The 23,649-nt window shown below is 38.5% G+C and overlaps 1 protein-coding gene across 1 annotated transcript in view; it reads right to left on the reverse strand.

Annotated features, from left to right (window-relative positions):
* The window catches only part of plekha7b (pleckstrin homology domain containing, family A member 7b), a 78,826-nt gene that overhangs the window by 13,284 nt on the left and 41,893 nt on the right, over positions 1 to 23,649 (reverse strand). Inside the window, exons 4-15 of the mRNA XM_062423213.1 lie at positions 23,384 to 23,467; positions 17,663 to 17,774; positions 16,406 to 16,510; positions 15,662 to 15,734; positions 15,060 to 15,160; positions 10,247 to 10,425; positions 8,100 to 8,516; positions 7,344 to 7,878; positions 4,655 to 4,738; positions 4,030 to 4,164; positions 3,013 to 3,066; positions 2,207 to 2,287 (exon numbers count right to left, since the gene is read on the reverse strand). Of these exons, the coding sequence (XP_062279197.1) occupies positions 2,207 to 2,287; positions 3,013 to 3,066; positions 4,030 to 4,164; positions 4,655 to 4,738; positions 7,344 to 7,878; positions 8,100 to 8,516; positions 10,247 to 10,425; positions 15,060 to 15,160; positions 15,662 to 15,734; positions 16,406 to 16,510; positions 17,663 to 17,774; positions 23,384 to 23,467 (1,960 nt within the window). The remainder of the gene's footprint in view (positions 1 to 2,206; positions 2,288 to 3,012; positions 3,067 to 4,029; positions 4,165 to 4,654; positions 4,739 to 7,343; positions 7,879 to 8,099; positions 8,517 to 10,246; positions 10,426 to 15,059; positions 15,161 to 15,661; positions 15,735 to 16,405; positions 16,511 to 17,662; positions 17,775 to 23,383; positions 23,468 to 23,649) is intronic.

A 23,649-nucleotide genomic window follows, 5' to 3' on the forward strand; every position in this document is an offset into this window, starting at 1 on the left:
GTTTTTTTTTTTGGTCGGTTGCTAAACACTGTGAACAACCAAGCCCCTTATATTGACGCTGAGGGATGATATGCTTTCTGAAATATTACAAATCTTGGTTTGTGTTGGAATATTTTCAGGTTAATACTACAGACATCTTAATTTCACTGTCTCGATGTTGAAATGCTCCACCATGTCAAGGCTTCTAGCTTCATGTTGGTGTGGTAAAACAGTGAGTGCAGGCAGAAATAGCAGTGACAGTGTGAACAAAGCCAGCAGTAAGAGACTGAAAAGGTGGGGGTCATTAAAAATAATGAGCTGCGTATGTTGTCAGTGTACCAAACATCTCAGCCACTGATGACGAAACTCATCTCAGTTCAACACAAGTGAAGAGAGATGTAAAATTATATTTCACTACTGAAATCTGAGGAAAAACACTTTTTTTTTTTTATTAACCAATTTCATGTTACATTTAGCCTGAAATTGTGATTGATTATTGATTATGCCTACTGTAGTTATGTGTTGTGATAGCAGCAGAAGATGCATTATATTATTCAGCAGAATTGTATGAAACATTTGAACAGTATGTAGGTGGGAAAAGCTATCATCATGTTCTGAATCATTAAAAAAAAAAAAGTTTAGAGCTCTTGTTTCCGTTCTTTGTAATTTTAGGACATGTACTTTAGTATTATATCCTTAAATGGACATAGAATATATCTTAGAGGGTTAAATGACTTTACAGTAAGTACAGGTCAATATATGTTCTCTTTTTATTTTTCTGTTTTAGTGATTTACAGTATCACTACTACAAATTATAACTACATGAATGGTAAAATGGACTGTACTTATATAGCGCCTTTCTAGTCTTTTCGACCACTCAAAGCGCTTTACACTACAACTCATTCACCGCATTCACACACATTCATACACTGATGGCAGGCAGCTACCACACAGGGTGCCAACCTGCACATCAGTAGGAATCTAACCATTCACTCGCATTCATACACCGTTGGCACAGCAACGGGAGCAACTAGGGGTTAAGTGTCTTGCCCAAGGACACATCGACATGTAGACTGGAGTAGCCGGGAATCGAACCGCCAATCTTCCAATTGGAGGACGACCGCTCTACCTCCTGAGCCACAGCCGCCCACATGAACTAGTATTTTATCTGTAATCTGATTTAGTTAGCAGTGAGCTAATCCTTTATAATGCTTTCTCTTATTCTATCAGTATAAGATTATAGGGACTGCCAATCTGTGCATCCTATCCATAGGCTCTTCAGATGATATCAAAGACATTTGTCTCTCTGTCACAGTCAGTAGCGTATGAAGCTTAAAAGTGTGGTCGGAATATTCATAACACACCCACATGGAGATCACCACAGCCAGCACAGTGCTGTGAACCAGTGCAAATGGTAGACTCTACTAAAAGGGACATTCAACCAATTTTACATGTCAAAGTTAGTTAGCTTTTCATGGGGAATACAACAACACAGGCTGTGAGAACAGTTTTATAATGTACTCTGTGGTTCTGGAAGGAGCTTTGTCCAGTCTGGGAAATTTACTGCCGTAAGCACCAGGATATTTTGGCTTGAGACTACAACTTTCAAATAAAAAGTCTGTGTTATGAAGTGGGGACATCAGGTTTGAAAGATGTGGGCATTCAAAGTCAGCCATTGAGTTAAATGAATAGTTCTGTCATAGTTAATAATCTGCCATATCAGTTTTTACTATCTTAAATCTGTCTCTCACAAGTCCCCCCAGCTTCAAGAGAGTGTAACACTAAATTGCTGGAGTACTAATGAAACACACACTGCTTCTGTTATCATCCATTTCAGCCAGTTTACCACCATCAAACTAGAGGCCCTACAATGTAAGTTGTCAGTGTCATACCACAATCACAGTGCCAGTACATTTCTCAAAGAGCACTACTGGGTCATCACTTATTCCCTAACAAGCAAAAAAAATCGAATAAACTGGATATCAAACAAACATTTAGCACATTCAGTGATGCTTTATTGCATGCAGGAAAGCAGTGGAAGCCTTTTGGCATGACGACTTCCTTCCCATCATCTCAAATCTCATAGCAGTGTCTGGAGTATCACACAGTGAATGATTGGATCAAGGTATTCATGTGCAAAATCCTGCGTAATATCCAGGGATGCATCACATTCCATTTGTAAAGCAGTGGAATGGTCTTTTTCACTTTGTATGCACACCATCCTTACATTCAAACAATACCCAAAACTTGGAGTGGAGTTTTCAAACACATTGTGTATTGAAACGATCATCGGGTCAATTCTTTGGATCTGTTTTAAAACAGGAAATGGAGAGGTGTTACAGAATGTACTGTACATCGCTAGATGACCTTCCTCCATTAAAAAAAAAGGATCTAATCAGTACATTATGGTGTTACACATACAAATCATTTCGGGTCAAATGCTTTGCGCAGGTGTAAATGGGATATATACTGCAAAAGCCAATAGCTTGCTAAAGACATGAGACATGTTACTCAAATATTTGTGACGCCAACATAGGAATTGGAGTTCACATGACTCACTTTGTAGAAATTCAGTCATCTGCTAATAAAAACTTCAATTCCCATTAGGATAAACTTAACATCATTGTTACATTATGTTTTAGGCTGACTTAACTGCATTACACAGCTGAAAGAAAAGTACAATCCATTTGAGAACATTGTCACATACTAAATATCAGGATGACTAAAATAACAGCAAAGAAGCCAATTCTTATTACAAGTTTATGTCAGTCACATTGGACTGTGTGTTGAACTATCTCATGTGTTACGTTATCCTCAAATGGGAAATTAACGAAAAGAAGACAGTTAGAACATGTTAATTCCATTGCAACAAGATACTAGAAAGCACAGCGCAGAACAAAGAAAAGACAGGAAAAGGGAAACGGGGAGGCAGATGTTGGAATAGGCAGCAGGAGAGCAAGACTGCAATTCAGAGAAGGGAGATGGAGGAGAGGATGAATAAGATAAAGTGGCATTTACTTTGTTGGGGCCCACCTTCAGATCTAGATACTCCAGGTCCTTCTTCAGTTGTATGTAAGTATCATCAGCCTTTAAATGAGCAGCAATAAATCATCAATCATTCAAGACATAATTTATATGAAATGAAGCTGCAAAGGATAATGGGTGACCAAATTACTCCTAAGGCCTTTATCTGCTGTTTGGGGTTTACTGACACAACTTTATTTGATCTCAATTATCGTTCACTTCTACCTCTGTATTTTTATCTATGGTTTGTAAAACCAAACTAACAAAGTCATCATGTAATTTTTGACTGGATCAATGTTTCATGTTTGACCTCATACACAACTGAGCAGCACAGGTCTTGTGCATGATGTGTGGTTAAACTGCGTGTTTACTCTTCTTTATGTGCATGGAAAATGGCCAGAGAATGGTCGGATGTTAAAAACTGGGTGCAGTTGTTATTAAGGATCACCGTTGCAGCTTCACTCTGGTCTGTTAGTCTGACAGCAATGCACTGTTTGTGCAAAGGCTCATGAGGGAGGCTGCGGCCTTTTGGCTGCTTCAAAACAATAATACCAAGAGTGAGAGATTTATCAGAGCACACAGAAATATAGACACAAATGTGCTATATTCATGGTGTGTTCCTTAATGTGGCTGTTGAAGGTTACACAGCTATCAGACAAAGGAAAATATAAAATACAGGCACATTTGACAAGCAACATGCTTCAAATATGGCATTTTACTTTTTACAAATAGAATACCACAAACCTCTGAAAGCTTTTCCAAGTTTTGAACAAAGTGGATAAATGTGACTAACTATAAAGACTCTATTGTGTAGCTAAAATGCACTTTGCACAGTCTATAAAGTGCAATGCAGCCCATGCCAAAATGGTTGAATAAACAAAACACCCAAGCAACACAGAATGCACAGTCTTATGAATGACAGGGAAGAAATGTATGGGATTGGCTGGGGAGAGGGGGAACCACAATGCACTGGCTGGGGTTGCAATGTGCTGAAGAGGAGATTAGGGAAGTACAAGGGCCCCTGACCTGCATGCTGGGGCCTAGAAGGCCGTTGTGCTGGTGGTGCTGCAGGTGAGCAAACGCATCACTGGGGCTATGCACACCAGCCATCTTGGCCTGGTGCCTCCGAAGCTGAATGAGGAGCAGAGTCAGCTCCTCTGGCTGTAGCCAAGCCCGATTTTAGGGGCCCGAGGCCAGTGAAAGCACAGAGGGATAAGAAAAAATACTTAAAAACCATCTGGGCAGTACAGTGGAGCAGCGGAGAGAGCCAAGTGGTAGAAAAAGGCCAGTATACTTCTGTCTCTATTATGTGAAAGCTAGAGCTAGATCTATGGAGCCTGATATGAGAGGATGATTGATTGCTGTTTTCTGGAGATAGGGGCTATCAGAACTCACACTAACGCTAATATATATATATATTTTTATGTCACATGCCATAAAAATGACACCAATTTCAAATGTCACAAAATCGTCCATCTCAATCAGCTCTAGATTTTGTACTGTCACCAAGATGAGCCTTTAATAATGAACATTTTGACTAAGACATTCCTGTTCACACTTTTGCCTATCCTAGATTACTTGAAAATGATCCTTCATATATCTTTTAAAATCCAGCCACGTTATGTGCTCAATGTCATATAGAGGATCATACCGTTTTTCCATGTAAGCTGGGCGCACTGACAGTGTGTGTGATGTAGCCCATGGCTGGCATGGACCTTCTCTCTATATGGGCGGTCTGTGGAGAGACAAAATTCATCAACATGTTATTACAGATCTTATGGAGTTAAATCAAACAGAATGTCTAATTCACAGAAGTTATCTTCAATAGTTGTTGAAAGAGACCACATTATCAACACTGACTCAAAGTTAAACCGTTGCCTCCAAGTCTGCAAACAAATTTGACTACACAGCACTTTTTGTCTTTTCATCTATCCCTTTCTCCGCTTCATCACCCCTACTCTTATTTGAAACAAGGTGTGCCCTGAGTTTAAGATGCTACAGGGCTTGGAACATTTGACATTTTTGCTTAACACACAGAATTAGCGAAAACCAGGCCCACTACAGAACCTTAAAAGGACACAAACAACAAGAGATTTAATTAACTACACATAAATTATACTAAACCTGCTTTCTTAAAATAACATTTGTTTGCTACCAGCAAGAGAAGCACTGTAAGCCATTCCCTTTGAGATTCCCATGCCACTATTTTTTTGCTGTATAATAGGTTTTTTATTTAAATGCGAGATCAGAAGAAAGAGACCGCTGCTGATGTCTGAGATACAGTAGAGATGTTTATAGGGTGCTGAGAAGCCCTGGGCAAATTGGATTAGCTGCTAATAAAACATACTTCTTAATGATATTCCACAGAGGTATACATATATCGCTATTACTTAAATGCACTCCAGCCAGAAAGCATCAGCCTCAAAGATGCTTGGTGCACCAAAACTAAGTTCATCTGCCGACTAAATTTAGTGCCCATAAACACTGCTCTCTTGCACAGTCACTGCGGCTGCCTTTGTTAAAAATGTATGTTCTTTCAAATAGTTTTCCATAATTGTGCATCACTCTATTTTATGGTTATAATTAGTGTCTTGACACTCGAGTGAGTGATGGATGAAACAGAGCATTTGTGACACTTTGTTTACTTGTGTAAGGCCAGCGGGTTGGTTATGAGACTTGTGTGTGTTGGCAACTGTGGTGAGGGTTTGGAGGGAGATCTTTTCACATGTGGAGGGTGTGGTAGGGAGACAGCATAGGGTGTGGATGACAGAACGGCCTCTCGCTCCGTCTCCTGTGGCGTTGGTGGTGCTGTCTGAGCACTAGGACGGTTTGGGGAACGATGGACAAGCAAGCTTTTACTCATACATGGTCACGCCACCTGTGGAGTGGGCCTGGGCCTGGGCGTGGGCTGTGTGAATCTGTGAATGATTCACATGAGCATCAAAGTGCATGCGCTGAGAAGTCAGGGCCTTCTCATGCTTCTCATGCTAATCTTCCCATGGTATCCATGTGAGCTCATAACATCCTTCCTGTCAACATCAACAGATACCTCTAATCCACTATCCAAAGCTACTGTGAGAATGAGACCTTTGTCATTTGGCTCACTACATGTGAATCAAAAGTTTTGATTTGAGACAGAAGTTTTACTTCTGTCCCATGCCAATGACAGGCTACTGGCACTTACAGTGTGACAGTAGTCTGGTGTGTGTAAGCACCAATGACTGAGTATCAGCACATACATTCATGAAGGGTGGGACTACCATCTATCTATCCATCCATTATCTATACCTGTTTATCCTGTGCAGGATTGTGGCGGACCAGATCTATCACAGCACACATTGGCCAAAGAGATGAGGTGCACTCTGGACAGGCTGCCAATCTGCTGTCTAGTGGGACTTCAGCAAAATACTTTTTTAAGTGTCTTGGCATTTACTAAAGTAATTCACTCTATTAACACACCAATGTTACCATGGTGCCTTCTCTTCTTTGTGACAGGGTAAGAGGCTGGTCCATTATTCCAGTACAGAATATGAGGTTCAACAATATTATATTGATATAATATTGACTGAAGGTTCATACCATATTTATTGTACAATTTGAATATAATTCTAAGATGTTAGATTGAGGTGAAATTCATATTAATGATGTTTTATGTATAACATGTTTCATATGCAGTAACACCTTAGTTAAGGACAACAAATAGTCATAAGCTTGCAAAAATGTGGTCACAAGAAGTTTAGGAATCACTAGGCAAGGCCATGTTATTCCACAATATCCAGCACTCATCCAGTTCAAGTTCATTCAGTGTATTCTGCATTTTTAATTTCTGGTGATTAGTTTTGTGTCAGATGGATGATTCTAAGAAACTGAGACTGCATTTACTCAGCTAAATAGAATAATCTTCGCTGGCCATGTTTATCATAATGAAGGAATATGTTAGCTCAGCTGGTGAAATAATGCAACTCTTTTATATTTGTGAAACCAATTCTCTCTGGCATGTGTTCTATGGCATAAAAGTATAAGCTACAGCCTTAGGACAAATTAAAAATACTTTCAAAGGATTGTTTATTTTGGTGGTTTCATTGTGTTTGTTGATAACCTTTATGACCTTTATCTTTCTCAAGATTAATGGTAATACTACAGCAGCATTTGCAATTTTCTCATTTTATATTGACCAATACTGACCAATAATGTCTGTCTTTTTGACCAGGCTGTATGTTGCTAACCTCAATTTCCGAACATAATGAAATTTTGATTGGGTTAGGGTTAAATGTCTAGGCCACCAGGGCACCCTAGGACCCTTCAATACAGTGCCTCTCCTCCCCACCTAAGTGTCATACCTGAGAAAGATGGGCACAAATATGGCCAGGGGAGCTGGATCTTGTGCTGTCCCCAGGTGCCACTTCATCCAGGGGCCTGACTGTCTGTCTATCTGAAGGGGTGTGTGGCCTGCGGGGGGACAGGGGTTTGAAGGAGGGGACTGATGGTGGGACTTCACAAGGCGATGGGGGCACAGAGATGGAACGTGGCATCTCCACAGTAACTCTAAAAGACGAAGAGTCTGAAAAATTAGGGCCGGTGTAGATAGGAGCTGTGGGGCTGCCATGGCGAAACTGCTGCCGCTGCTGCCACTCGTACAGCTGCCACACCATTCCCTCCTTGGTAGCCATGCGTTCATCAGTGGACATGCGGAAGTGGCTGAGCCGGTCATGGGCATACTTGTAGTCACTGGGCAGGTTGCATGTTGCTGTAGGAGAGTTGCTGCCAGATGGGAGACGGGGAGACTTTGGCAATGACTGATAGGCATCTGCTGTGCTGGCTTTGGGCTTTAAGGGAGGAGTCCGCCGAGGGAGGTTGTACTCTGCAGAAGGAGAACTGAAACAGAAAGACATATGGAAATCTGTTATACTGTATCAAGGATTTCATATCTGTATGCATTTCATAAAACAATCAAACACAGGGAAAGTCAAGCTACAAAACCTCATATGAACCACTAGAGGGAGACATTTATTCTTCTTTTTTTTTCATCAGCATTCGCACAACCTTTATAGTGAAATGTCGGGAGATTCAAACTGACAGCATGAAGTTGAACTGACCTCTTCGATGGGTCCCCCTTTTGAACTTTGACCCAATGCTCCACCTGAGCCAGTGTAGTTTTCCTCTGCACATGTTTCTCAGTGTCTGCCCGAGAAACAAAGCCCCTCTGATAGACGAGATTTCCATTCTGTTCTGGTGGCAGAGTCACTTGAATTACAGTCTGCTGGTCGTTCTTGTGGGCAGACTCTGGAGAAAGTCTCTCAACCCTTTCCGCTGTGGCTGGCTGGCTGGGCCTTCCTTGGATCTCCAACCCATACCTCACCTCGTCTCCATGAGCCAGTCGGATACCATTACCCTGAGGTTCCTCTCTGTCTGTCCTCCGAAGGCTTTCTGATTGAGACGAGTTCTGATTGATGTGAACATGATTGGTCTGGGGAACTGCCTGCTGCACAACTTTCTCTGGCTTCTCCACCTCTCTGTGTAAAAAATGAGATGGGATGATTGAACATACAGTACATTAACAACACTTAATCCTGTACTACATAGTATTTAAGCAACTGCAATGAATTACTTCATACAGCTCATCTTAAATTACGGGATATGGGTTGAAGTGTTAAAGTAATTCGTCTAACCTCACATAGCTACGCTTAACAGTATTTATCCTTCTTGACTGTACATTATGATGAAATACAGCACTAATGTAGCATTATTCTTATAATAGGGATTAAACAGCCTTAAAATGATGATAACAAACCACAATGGGCATTTAATTAATCATAAATGATCCTGAAGGTAATTTCACAATCGATTTACAGAGACACTTCTGCATATGGTCAGATTCATTACAAAGTGTCTCTAAGGAAAGATATCAGGGAGCTATACAATAACTTTTGCATGAATATGCTTTTTTATATTTTTCCAAAGGGATGAATGAAGGAGTATAGAGCTCTAGCTTGAGTAGCCATACAGAATAAATCCTCAGAGAACAAAGATGACAATCACTTTGTCTTCATCAAATAGCTTGGGATAGCCAGCCTCTCCTCTCAATGTGCTAAGATGATAAGACTTGCAACTCATTAGGTTTTATGTTTAAATGAATTAATCAATTTCCCACTCAAGGGAGCAAGACATGATTAAAAACACATACACTAAAAGTTTGGTGAATTCTATTGAAATAATTCCTAAATTGTAAAATATTAAGGGAGGTTCAGTATAAAAAGGTGCATTTTTAGCTGTGTTTTAGCTGATTGATATACATGTCCTATACAAGACTTGGTGGAAAATTAAGTGTTTTTGTTATTCTAACTTCACTAATGTAGACAATTTTGTATTATTAATGTTTAATTTCAAGGGACAGAACTATGACTGTCATGTGGGATGATGAGTGCTTTCCAAAAACAAAACTGTTAGGAATTCTGAGTAATATTTGCCTCTAGGTGGCATTATTGCACAGAGCATCCAAGCTATGCAGCACATTCAGCAGATCTCAGATGTCTACATACATTTTGTAATGCATTAACCACAGATGGTGATGGAGTATCAGACTGTATTGCAGATTATTTCTGCTCAAGATTGTGAATATAACACAAAATATATACAGTATGCCCACAAATCTGCCTTGTACATAATGATTGCAGCTGCAGAAACATGTTCTGCAGTATAACATCTCTTGAGTAAGGCATGTGCTCAGCTGGCATAGGGCTGCAATAACCCTCATCTATACCAGACCCAGATGCACCACAACACACACACACACACACACACACACACACACACACACACACACACACACACACACACACACACACACACACACACACTTACAAACATCTAAGTGTCCCAGAACAGACGGACAGGGCTGGGCCTGCTGTGTAAAACTGCTCACACTGTTAAAATAAAGCTGCAAAGGCAAGAAAAGGGAGCAAATATTCAGTAATGAAACTGATATTAAAACAGGGGCCTTGAAAAGAGACAATAAATACTGCAGTGCAGCACTGGGGGTTTTGAGTGTCAAAATCTAAAAATATGATCGACAAGCATACTACATGCACAAGAATACTGTAATGACCAGCTTTATTTTATTATATTAACTCCAGACACATCCAGTTCACAGAGACTGCTGTATTTTATGGGAGGCGAGATGTAAATACTATTAGAAGCTCAACCAATAGGAGAAGTGAATGCTACTCCGTAGAGAAAGACCAACCTCTTTATGGTGTGGCTCTGCTGCATAAGCGCAGCCTGGTTCATGGCCCGGATCCAGCCATTCATGTCCTCCTGTGTGTCCGCACTGAAGAAATATGTCCGCATCCCGCAGTGTTCTGCCTGTGAGCCAATCACAGAGTTCTTATTGTAAATGTAGGAGCGCATTCCTGTATGGCTCGCCTATCAAAGACAGGGAAATTGAAAAAGAGAGGGGGGTGAGGGAGATATGAAAACTTCTCACTAAAGACAGGAAAAAGCTGCCAGCGAGGCTTACAAGTTTGCTTTCTTGCTTACTGAGACTGACAGCTGTCGGCTCAATGTGGACAAAGTTTACAGCAACATTTTCTGAAAAAAAGGGAGGGAGCAAAGTGCTGCATCATAAATGAAGTATAAGCACTGTGTTGTTTCCAGCAAAAGAAAAGGCATACCAGGTTATCTTTTTCAATCACCTTTCAAAAGGCTTGCAGCAAAAGATATAAAATCCCTTTAGCACACATAATGATACAGAAATTACAAAGATGATAAAGAAATACAGAAACTACAGCAATAAAATACAGAAGGAAACAAAAGATAATTATGGGTATTTGCCACCACGTTTATAAGGATAAAAACACACACAATCACACATCATAAGTATAACCTTAATTTTTGTTATTTGATTGTAGTGTAAGTACATCTGTCCTAATTAGGGCTTGACCGATACTGGATTTTTGGGGCCGATGCTGATACTGATAATAGCGAGTAAAAAAATTCTGATATCCAATATTGATTATCTTATACAGAATATATACATATTCGTACAGTTTTTGCATCCCTCAAATGTGGTTATCAAACACTTGAACAAACACAAATATATGTGATGGAGGCATAAAAAATGACATATATAAAATGACATCAGTGCACTGAAACAGTAAACATCACTGGGAATTTCATAATTATATTCATAACAGAAGAAAACTAAAGTATAGTAATCGAAAGATACATAAAATGCTGCCTAATAACTCTAAATATATATATATCGGCACATATCGGTCCAACTTATATGCTGATACTGATATATCTGTGATAGGTCAATGGTCAATGTCGACTGATAATATCAGCTGACCAATATATTGGTCGGGCTGTAGTTCTAATAGCTTGACTGTAAAATATGTACAAATCCTCCAAACTCCATAAACCCCACCCAACTTATATCCAGACCATAACCAGCTATACAACAGCAAAAAATCATTTTGTATCATATCATAAGTACGTATCATAAGGAAAGGAGGTGTACCTTTAAACACAAGCTCAGGAAACTGAGAGTTGTAAAAACACCCTTGTGATACAGCTACCATAGTGCAATTATAGTAATGAAAAACCTTTACATTTAAGGCAATATGTGAGGAGCCAAACACTGCAAAGTAAAACCAACAAGGCACCACATGAAGAGAAATACAGTAACAGTTTAGACTCCATGTTACATTGTAAAACAATATTAAATTCATGTACGCATAGCAGGGGGACAAAATGTTGATGGTGGCTAGAAACAAAACAATGAAATCAGAAAAGATTATAAAAAAGCTGTGCTGTCCCACCTCTCCTGTGATGATGAGAGTATGATAAGTGATATGAAGCTTGATAAGACAAATACCAGAGCTAATGAGCATAGATGTTTATGACACTGATTAAATGACTAACCCTGACAATGAAGGCATCATGTTCTACCCATTAACCACATTTATAAGCCACATTAATAAAATCAGTTAGCTCATTAAGTATTTGGACATTCACATATTATCTTTCCTGCTCTGTGCTTCAGCATTATGGATTTGAAATGAAACAAGTCATTTGAGGTTGTAGTAGTCACTCTCAGTTTGACTTGTTTACACCCATGTTGTGTGAAAAGGCTGCAGTGGGAATGCAGTCTTCTCATTGTCCTCCCACTCTGTCTAAAAACTGGAGGACTATACTGTACAACTTAAAAGAGATATAATTCCTTCATTAACTAAATTGTATTATCTCATTTCAAATCCAATTTGCTAAAATGCAGTGGAAAAGTTTTTTTAAGTAAAACCTCTGTCTTTTTTTTCAATAACGATTTAAATCGAATAGCGGTCTGGCATTGTCCACAGATGACTGTTGCTGTTCATGGTAGCAAGATACTGATGCACATCTTGAAATGTGCATTCAGCAGCTAGAAGCATGATATGAAACAAAATGAGCTGAGGATGGTGCTTCACTGATGAGGCTGAAGTGAAATCAAATACCTATTCATGCAAGACAGGAAGCCTGTGTGATTCAGGACGGACGCCCACAGAGAACAGTACTCACTCCGCCCGCGCACACACACCGGGTCACAATGGGAGGCAATTGACCAACAGGGAATGAGAGAAACACAGTGAGATGAGCAAAAATAAGAGAACACAGCACAACAGGAAGTTAGAGCAGACTGCTGACTACATACTGTGCGAGAGAACAGAAATTGGCCTGGTGGGTTGTCTTTTTCACAGGTCATCACAAATGCAAGAATGAGTGATAGTGGAAGCATTGTAAGTGTTTAAATACTCCAAAATCAGACACATTATGGTGGCATCACAGCACGGCCTTAAGTGCAGTAAATAAGGTAAAAGAGCATCTTTCAAGTTCATATTTCAGAGGAGTTCTGTACTGACACACCACCACCTTTCTCATAACTTCTCCATTCAGCTGATGTTCAAATACATTTTATTACTGAGAAGACTTTAAGTGTCGCAATCTCTAGTCCATTATTTCAACTCCTTAATGTCTGCACAAACTGTAGTGTGTATTCCGCCGTACACGTCACTCACACTAATAGTCTGGAACATCCCATTGTTCAACAACATCAGACATCTAGTCAGCTTCTGTCTGGCTTACTTAGCAGTAACTGAAATTTAGCAAAGCACCTCAGATACATGAAATATCCTGCTTTAATGCATGACGGCTCCAGGAGAACTGAGGGGAATAAAGATCTCTTAAATGCAAGGTGACTCATTTCACCGAAACCTCACATATACTCTGTGGCAAGCTGTGGGAGGAGATGGTGCAAGGGTAGAAAATAGGCTGTATGTATAATTAATATTACCAGCAGCACAATTATCATACAAATCCCATTGTATGTAACGTGATCTTTAAACGTAAGGAGATACAGTACGTACCACATGAGCACACGCATTCCTACTCACGCAGACATGGACTCACATTCACACAGAATCCAAGGGGAAAAAAGGCAAAGTACAAAGGAGCTGAGAGGATTGCAACAGAATGCCCTGAAACTGCAGTGGTGCATCAAACATTCAGGCACTATTGTTCTTTGCAACAAGCAGCGTGTTTCCACAAAGGAGGAGCTGGATAATGTTAACACTCATGCTGTATCCAAAAGACATAAATCCTCTGGCAGAATTCACACAAGGAAAAGAGGAAAATACTTTTTTTTCTGCATGCAAGGAAGACTTGTTTTTTTGCACACTTTCAAGTAAAAATGACGCAATTAGGACAAAGGTTTGTTATTAATGTGTAATAAACAAGTTATTTACCCTTCAGATTTTATTGAAAGAACAAGGCTCTTTGGCACTGTGCACACCAAAGTGAAGACTACACTGCTGCTGCCTCTTGAGCACACTGGTGTAGCTACTGAAAAACTGACAAGAAAATGCTTCTGCCCCTGTCCATCAAGTCTACTTTGTCTGAAATGCATGTGCTAATTTGAGCAGATCATACTTTAGAAATCACAACCAGAATACATAACAGTTTATACTGCAGTCAGTTACTGTAACACCAACCATCATGTTAAAAAAGGTAAACAACCTGAAAGTTAAAAGTTCCAACAGACTCTGGCCATTTGCTCTTCAGAAAGAAAAACATTTCAAATAACTCAATAAGTGATGTGCATTAGAGCTGCAACTATTAGTCGATTAATGAATCAGTCGATCGACAGGAAACTAATCACCAACTATTCTGACAATCGATTCATTGTTTTGAGTATTTTTCTAAGAGAAAAAGGCCACATTCTCTAATTCCAGCTTGAATGTGAAGTGAAATGTGAAAAGTTTTTGGTTTATTTAGTCTTCTATGACAGTAAACTAGAAATAATTTTGTCATCATTAGGCTTTGAGAAACAGTTCCATCATTTTTGGACATTTTAAGATTAATTGATCAATCATGAAAATAGTTAGTTAAATCATTAGTTGCAGCCCTAAAGTGCATGCAAAATATTTCTTGCTAAAAAATGTAACCATATATAGTAAGGGTGGGTATTGTTTGAATAGTTTGTACTGATACTGAAACTTTGTTCACTTATCTATTTCCAGAATATAACCCTGTTTTTCTTTAAAACTCTAGTTTTCTTTTATTCAACAAGATAAGCCAAACGTTTGAAACACATCAGTGTTGTCTTCATATACTGTAAACAACTTTAAGACTTTGCATTAATAAAACAGGTCTAACAAAGGTTTTAACAATCTAGGAATATCTGATCAAACAATAAGTAATTAAAAATAAGAATTGGATGACAACTTTTGACTAATTTTTGATACTCTGATTTGGTTAGTATTCAAGAATTTAAGTTCAAATAATAGTATAGTAATACATGTTGTTTAAGGGCTCACACAACATGAAAAACCCAGGGAGCAGGGAGTGCACAACCAGCCTTACTCTGTTACAGTGACCTCAGAGGGGAAATCTTTATCTGGTTATGTATTAATCTAGTAATAAAGTTGTAATTGATATTCATAAATAATGAAGACATCATGCTGGCTACACATGCACATGAACATTTCTTTTATAGATTTCATTCAATGCCACTTCAATGTTACCTTAAAAGCATATTTGCGGTTTATGTGGTCATCAGGCTCAACTGGTGCGATGACATAACTGGGCAGAGGGATGCTACCGAGCACTGTCTCCTCTCGGCTGTCTGTGAAGCAAACACACACAGAGTATTGTTATCGGCACCCAAAAATGTAATCCTGCAAGGATCTTTTACAATGTTTACAGGTGACTGCAGATTTATGTACAGAAGGAGAATTAGCATAATTCATGTGTGACTCTTGTTTAGATGAGGCCACATGGCAGCATGTGTGGCCTGTGGCTTATCTATTATTCAGTGTGATTAATGAAGGAGAGGAGCTAGGTGCTATGGCAACACAACCACAGATTACATCCCATATTGAAACACTCAAGTTAATCAGGAAGGAGAAGTGGGAGCAAGAGAAAACTAGGAAGTGTAGAAAATGGCAAGATATTTCATAAGTCTAATTATAAGCTGTCGTTATTCAAGTAATTAATCTTCCTCAGAGGAGATTACCAAAGGTTTGTATGTCTGATTTGATTATCATTTAAAATCATTTTAATTTTTGTCTGTTGTTTGTCGAACCCTAACACTAACACTGTCCGAATGCACTATTCATAGACTCACCTTTGTAGTAAAACAAGCAGTAGTCTGACAAAACAAACCACTTCCGTTTCCACAGTCGCATTCCAGAGCTGTCCTGGAGGTGAAGGGGAAATGCAACACACAGCGTATTTAGAAATCACCCTCGCAGGAACAACATTTTAATTCACACTTTAATTAAAAAATGTAGTTTGGGAATACTATGCTCATTAGCAAAGAGCAGAGAGGGAAAAAAAGGCTCTGTGCATTTCATTAGAACAATAATTTAATTTAATTTTTTCAGCACCTTGCACAAAGCTGCAGCCCTTTCATTAAATACAGCGTTTAGGTGTGAGTTAATTCTGTGCTTTTTTTTTGTTTTGCACTTTTAGTAAATATAAACTTGCTTTGCAATTAAGTTTGAGCATTCTTTCACAGTCCATATCAAATCAAAATAATAGATAATTGATAAAAGAATTAATGAGAAGAATTAAAAAGACAGTCCAGGGAAGAGTGCAAAGCCGTGTAACATTAAGGAAACCCTCATTTGAATGTCATGTTTATCCTACATCAATTCACAAGGTTGCTTAGAAATCACACACAAATACATCTGCTGTACAGTGAAGTATCTCACCTTCTGCAGGGAGGGATAAACTGTGAACTAAACTAATACTGTGATTAACATCTGACAGTGTGACATATTTGTACCTGTGTTTGCTTTTTAACATGTGCTGCTAGACATGTGACAGGTGGGCTCTTTTTTTCAGTCTCACAACAAGCCCTGCTCACCTGTTTATAAAGCCAACCTCTCACCACCACTGGGATGTTGAGGTTTCTTTTAATAGCATGATCCCTTTTGCCAAAACTGTGTACTTTGCCCGCACCCCTGGAGCCCTGCAGGAAGCAAAGAAAAAACCGAAAGAGTTGACAATGTGGTTGCTTTGCTGAAGAACTGCAAGCCATTTTAGTTTGCTTACCTAAGAAGACAGTAATTCATAGAAAGGGATATTGCCTTCCACAGAGCAGAATAATACAACTACAAAGTTCAGTTATTGTGCTTGGAAAGCTGCCTTCTCTGCTGCACTTCCTTTCTCAACACCCATAACGAGAGGTGGAAATACCAACCAACTATTCTCGTGGGTGTGCATATCCATTTATAAACTAGTATATTTTCAGACAAGGTCATTTCAGACTACATATTCTCTGCAGAAATTACATTGTCTCACAATACAATGTAATTTCTGCAGAGAATATGTAGTCTCATACATTTTCTCAGGTGTTTTCTATTGATATACCACACTCTTGAATAAAGATAGGAAACAAACTCCATATAAGAGGACAAATATGCATACCAAATATCTTCCACAGAGTCATGACTGTGACACAATATCAAAAATGTCTCCATCAGATATAATAAAAAACACCTGGAGGACCAGAGTCGATCACAGAAAACAATGGTCGCACAATTAATGAAACAATCACAAACATTTTAAGATACCCGCAGGTAAAACATTTAAGAGGAATAAAATGTGTGTCTAACATTAAGGTGCATTAGCATGTAATGTAGTGCTAAAGGTACATAGCACAGGAGACCAGTTAATTGAAAAGGGCAGCATTAACTACAAACAGTATTTCATATTTCAACATGACATCACAGTCCTGGTTTTCTGTATTGTGGCTCATATTCAGTGACAAAACAGCTAAAAATTTCCATGATCACTGTGGAAAAATAAGAAAACATACACCACACCCCTCTCTATCCCTGAAGGGTGGGTATTTGAGTTTTATTATGCTTGAAAAATGACTAAATGATCGCTCTCTGTGGCCATTAATCAGAATGAGATAATGTCTACGAGAGTTGATTAAACCAATTTATCAACATGAGCATTAATAGTCATACAGAGAGTCCCAAAAGCAATTAAGAGGAATACATATTTGGTCACTAAAACTTAATTTAAAATAAGAAAATATTTTGATTTCTGTTTCAGGATAGACAGGTCTTCAAATACTCTTGGACTCTTAGAGAATATAAACACTGCTGCTCACCTTTGACCCTGAGGTGGCATCCGCTGCTGTTGAGATCACAGCCTTGGAAGACTCTATGATGATCCTTGGGGACCTCTGATTGGCTGCTGACTTGGACATGTGGGAGTCTATCCTAAAGTTGAGGAGGCAATGTAGAAGGAGATCAGTAATACAGGCAGGATGAGCAGCATCGGATAGTGATGTTCCTTCTCAAATCCTTTGACAAACTACAGACATGCAGTGAAATAGTGTGGGGCCCTTTGCTGAGCTTTCAGATATCAAGGATATGACTATTTCCTGACACCGCCACGCGACCTGTCAGAGCCAATGGCTTTCCAGTATATGTGTTAACAGGGGAAGCTTTTTGTTCCGAACACTTCAGTGACACTTTGGTCTCACACCCCTAAGACACACATAGTACACACACCATGATAACAACCCAAAACAAACAATAGAAAGAACCCAAGTTTCATCTTAAAGGCATATACACACACACACACACACACACACACACACACACACACACACACAATCCTTGGACACCTTCCAAGTAATCCACATCCCACCTCACATTTCCTCATGACATCATTATATTGCTGTGGATCCAGGAAAATCAACATGAAAAAAATACAGCATGGCCCATTCAGTTTGAATGACAGATTGGAACCAAATAGCATATTTTGTTATTTTTAAGAAGACTTTCAACTGGGTATTTTTGGCGTGACTACCATAGAACATACATTACACACTACAGTGCAAAAGAGTTTCCTGCATTAGGAAAAGCAGCAATCTAAACCACCTAAAACAGAGCACCAAGAATCTTAACTTATATTTCTGTAGTGTTATGGAAAATACTGAAGGGGGGTTAGACTGTATAGGTAAAGAGCTCAATATTAATACAGCTGTAGGCACAATTAATTGGTGATATTGCTTTATTAGTGTCCCTACAAATATATCTGCCATGCCATTAGCCAGTTTTGATCACAAATGTATTGGTAGTAAAGTTAAGATTATGAAAGATTAAGATCAAAATAATTAATACTTATGCTAAGAAATTTAAATAGAGTAAAATGTTTTCCTGAAAGAAATAGTATAACACATTTTACAGAAATAGGTTGAGAGGATGATTTATTATTTGTGTATCCCAAGACCTTTACTGATTCACTTCTCTGCTGTGTTACTACCATAAACTCAATTTAGGAAAAAAATAATAAATAGTCAATTTAGCTGAAGTTGATAACTTCTGACCTGTTGCGGTGGAGGTGAAGAAATGAGAAATTATGTTTAAGTATGACTTTCTACACAGGCTGAACAACATTGTATCCACAGCCATCTGTGTTCTACCTCATACACACTAACTCCAAAAGGTTAATTGAATGAGTTAGTGAATAGTTTCACCCTTCAGCACAGAATTACACAGAGGCAAGTTGTGACCGGACGGACAAATGGGATTTCAGTTGACTGCAATACTGCAATCTTTCAACACCACTGCTGGAAAACATGTAAGATTTTCTGTCACTGCACAAGTCCAATGACATTAAGTTAGGAACCTATGCATGTAGATACAAAAGATAACAAATAATATATTGAGATTAAAAGTGCAATTTGTAAGCGTCAGAAATTCTTTCTCATTAATGACACCGGTGGCTGTTAAGTGAGCTGTAGTCAGCATCGTGTTGCACTCGCAGACATGCTCGCTTTTCATCAGCACAAGTGAGCAGTGGTGCTAACATTAGCCAGCTAAACCACAATATCACATGTTTTGCAGTAAAGTTCACTTATCTGTCATAATTTTAGCTATTTTTTATGATTACATAATTACTACATATTGCACCTTTAATAAATAGGTAAAATAACAATATTCCTTTACATAGCATACAGTACATAGCTGTTAATACAGTATATGTGCTGTAAAAGTATCAGATCTAAATGTGGTAAATTGGTTTAGCAAGATAATAAAATAATACTAAAAACTGCCATCCATCAGCTTCTATATTCAACCATCTTCAGAACCCAGATGCTTGGCATCACTGTAGGCTCAACATTATGGACGCTTTTAGTTGAGCTGGTGTAGTGTTAGGGATTGTACTTTATGCATTAAGAAACTGACAGTACACATAGGAAAAATAGGATAATACATTATTTTAAATGAGTAATAACAACTTGCATTTGTCTAGAACTTCTTAATTAAACTGATTACAGTTACATAATGTCAGTTGGAGTCACGCTGGGTAGCGATGCAGTACAGAGTGCTAGCTTTAAGTATTTTTTTTCCTGTTACCACCCATTACTTCTACAATTTCACGTACTATTTCCATGCTGCTGCACTTTTTTTTGTATTACAAGTTCAAAAAGTGATGCATCATAGATAATGGGAGACTTTGGGACAGCAAGGACCATTTTCTTTGATTTCACAAAATTCCGGTGATGGAGGAATTTTAATTCATGCTGAGTCAGTAACATTAAGTTCCTACAGATTTTTCAAGTGTTGCAGACCTTTTGAGTTATTTGAAAACATTGTGAATGTGATATAGAAGGGACGCAACTGGTCAGCAATAATGGTATTGATGGACATATAATGTTTTTATGCACTTATACTGCGAACATCACCATCCTTTAACACAAGCCAGACCCCTAAAATCTCTATGTCACAATTTAAATTGAGATTTGTTAGAACACAGAACAAGTTTCCACAATAGGTTTCTGCCAACAGGTTTTGGTAATCATGTCTTCACTATTACCTTATCTTCCTGTTCCTAGCTGCTTATGGAGCCTCGTACAATCTTAAGATGCTGTAGTCTATAACTTCAACATTTTTTCTCAAGTTTTATTAAGGGTTCAAGTTTTATTAATTTGACTTGTATTAATTCCCCTCTACACATGTTTTAAGATACATGAAATTGAAAAAAGTTTTTCCGCCAAAAAATTCACAGAAATTGTTAAAATGATATCTCCTCCTTCTCCCTAGGTGAAAAATCCAGACACTAGTAATATGCAAATATTGTTTGTTTCAAAGTGAGCAGTAACTCTATTTCTTCCTGTGTTGTGCACAGCACTACATTGAAGCTAAGAAGGAGATCAGCTAGAGGGGTGTGCCATAGAATGAAACAAAAATGCTTGTCGAACGAGGTGAAAAAAGAGACCACAGTGAAACAAAACTTACAGTATCTGCACTCACAGCCTGGACTGCAGCCAGGATTTTTACAAGATGTTTCTGTCATATCAAGGGGGCTCTGCTGTTTATGTGAAGCTCTCATACTGTTTACCACCACTGTCATTGAAACAGTTTCCCAGGAGATTTGTTGTGGCATGTGGTGGAGAGGGGCTATATTTCACATTGTGTAGTGTACAAGGGGAAAAGACACTGAGCTTCTTGCTTCCCTTGATGGAAATGAGGGCACATTCAACATTTTTAATCCTTTCAGGCAACAGGTGTTCATGAGGAGAGTTGACAGATTGATCATAGTGTGATAATCAATGACTAAATCAACAACTTCAGGCCAGCAAAGCATAGGCTGATCGACCCCTCGATGGGGAAGAGTCTCCTGAGGCTTTTCTTGTCTTGCTCTGTCCTCAATCCGATACGGGTCTCATGGGAACCCAATGACGTTCTTCTTAGTTGGAGAAAGTCAGTGTTTCATGGAAGAAACCTACTTCCTATTCAGATATCACTATAAACAGAATAAAGCCCACAATCTCACAGTGACAGTAAACAGAAGCAATATTTTACAGTCACAGGGAGGTCATGCCTCAGACATTTGATACCAAGACTGCTCCCTAGCTGTCACACACTAAATTCAACTCTACAACATGATTATAACAGGGAGGGTCGAGGAGAGAGGCACAAAAAAAGGGAGATTAAGTGGGTCGAGAGGTTGAAAAGAAAAACAGCCTTAAACAGCAGTTAGCGGATTGTGTGTACTACAACACAGAATATTAGAGTAAATGCTAGAGTTAAAAGAGATTGTTTAATTTTATTACAACATGGCATATAACTTAAAATGTTACTGAAAGGACCTACATCTACACCAAAGCTGTGTTTGCACATAAAACCACCACAACCAACAAACACAATTCTAAACAGATAAATGTTCACATGTACCTATATGCCATGAGACAAAGTATTGTTTTATTCTATTGTTTTATTGTTTTGTTTTGTTTTAAATAGCCAAGTAAAATGTTTTTAGTGTGGGTACCTTTGTAGGTATAACTGGTCATCATAGGCAGGTGATAAATTACCGATCGAAAGTTCAATAAAGAGCAAACTGAGAATGTTAATCTGATTTTATACTGATTTTGGTCGCAGTCTTTTAATGAGTGGGTTGAAAGAAGCATCTCTTTCCTAACTTGCAATCAAGAGACAATTGCAACAGATCGGCTGGTCATATGGAGAGTTGCTGAACTATGTAAGAAATAAGTTGGAGTTTTAATTTAATTAGTCGAATTAAGATAACATTTTAATATGCTTACTGTATATGTGGAGTCAAGGTTTCTTAACCTTGCCTGTTTTATGACATACTCGTTCATGTTTTTGTGGGAGCGACTTTAAACTGATACTATTCTTGGTGTTAGGAGCTTAAAGAGATTAGGAGTAGCATTACAAAGCAACAGAGTCATACTGTGACTGTTGAAAATATGCAAGTGAGGCAACCATAACTTCTAAGCCCCATGATGGTATACAAATCCATGGCTCAACAGAAATGAACCAGGGGTAACAGAGAGTTGGAGGACGGTGGAGGATGCAGATGAATCACAATCTGTTTTGCACTGCTTAAACAAAAGAGCTTTTAATCATTGAGCCTGTGGAGGTCAGATACTTGTCTTTCAACCTTCTCTTGCCTATAGTGGAATCAACACAGTGCATTGATCATCTTACACCAGCCAGCTTAAATATGATCAGACACCTGCTGCATTATATTGTGCACTAAGCTTTGATGGCTTTGCTGGATGAGATTCCTACAATGACATAAACGATAAATCCAACTGCCATGAAAGGGGATGTTATATAGCATAGTAAATTAAAATAACATAACATGATAATTTTTCCCAAAGGATGATGTTATTGAATATTAACAAGATCTAATTCTGAAAAAATAAATAAATAAAATTGAATTGAAGTAATCACTTAAAAGGAATGCCGATCTTTGAGAATGTATACTTGACACATAGAAATATCTGACAAATGTATTCACTTCCTTAGTCTATGTCACACACAGTTAGGTTTCTATTCCTTCCTCCTTTTATGACTTCAACTACATTGAGAAAAATAGCCTGAACAGACCAGAAAAAAAACAATTCTTATAATAAAGCCAACATTAGCATTACTTGGCAGATTTATGGGGCAGATTCATCCAGATATGATATCAAGACCGTCAAAAGCATATGTGAGTGCCAGTTGTGTCATTACCATAATTTCAATTAAGGCAATAATTTAAAGAATAATACTTAAAATCTCTGTGATCCAAATTTTTGACTTTTGCATTAAGTCATGAATACTGTGATGGTAATGAATTAATTCCAATTTATTGAGAACATTTCAATGCTCATCTCTTAGTGTTCTGACTATGATCATTGAACAGTTAATTGAAAGTTGAATATTTTTACTCTAGAATAGACCCCCTTTGATATGCTTCATCATGGGAGATGACAGGCTATTTCCCACTCTTTCTCGACTCACTCCCATTGCATGACCTTGAAGTAACCTATATGTAAATTTAAGCATTCAGTCTATGCATCACTCACCTGTCTTGTAGTGTGTATTCTGTGTTTTCGGGGGAAATCTGTCCGGTCACAGGGTGCCGAAATGATGTAGCCCTCAGGTTGTGGCTGTGGGATAGACAAGATATGGAGAAAAGAAGGGAGGATGGAGAGAAAACAACAGGGGAGGAACAAAATCAAGTCATTAATCATATTTTTGCCTGATCACATCTCTGCACAGCTGTGTTTCTATTATTGGCTGAGGTTACAACAAAGCCACATTAAGTTTCTTATCTTACAATAATGATTCA

This window comes from Scomber scombrus, chromosome 1 (assembly GCF_963691925.1).
Source record: "Scomber scombrus chromosome 1, fScoSco1.1, whole genome shotgun sequence".
In the NCBI taxonomy this organism is placed as follows: Eukaryota; Metazoa; Chordata; class Actinopteri; order Scombriformes; family Scombridae; genus Scomber; species Scomber scombrus.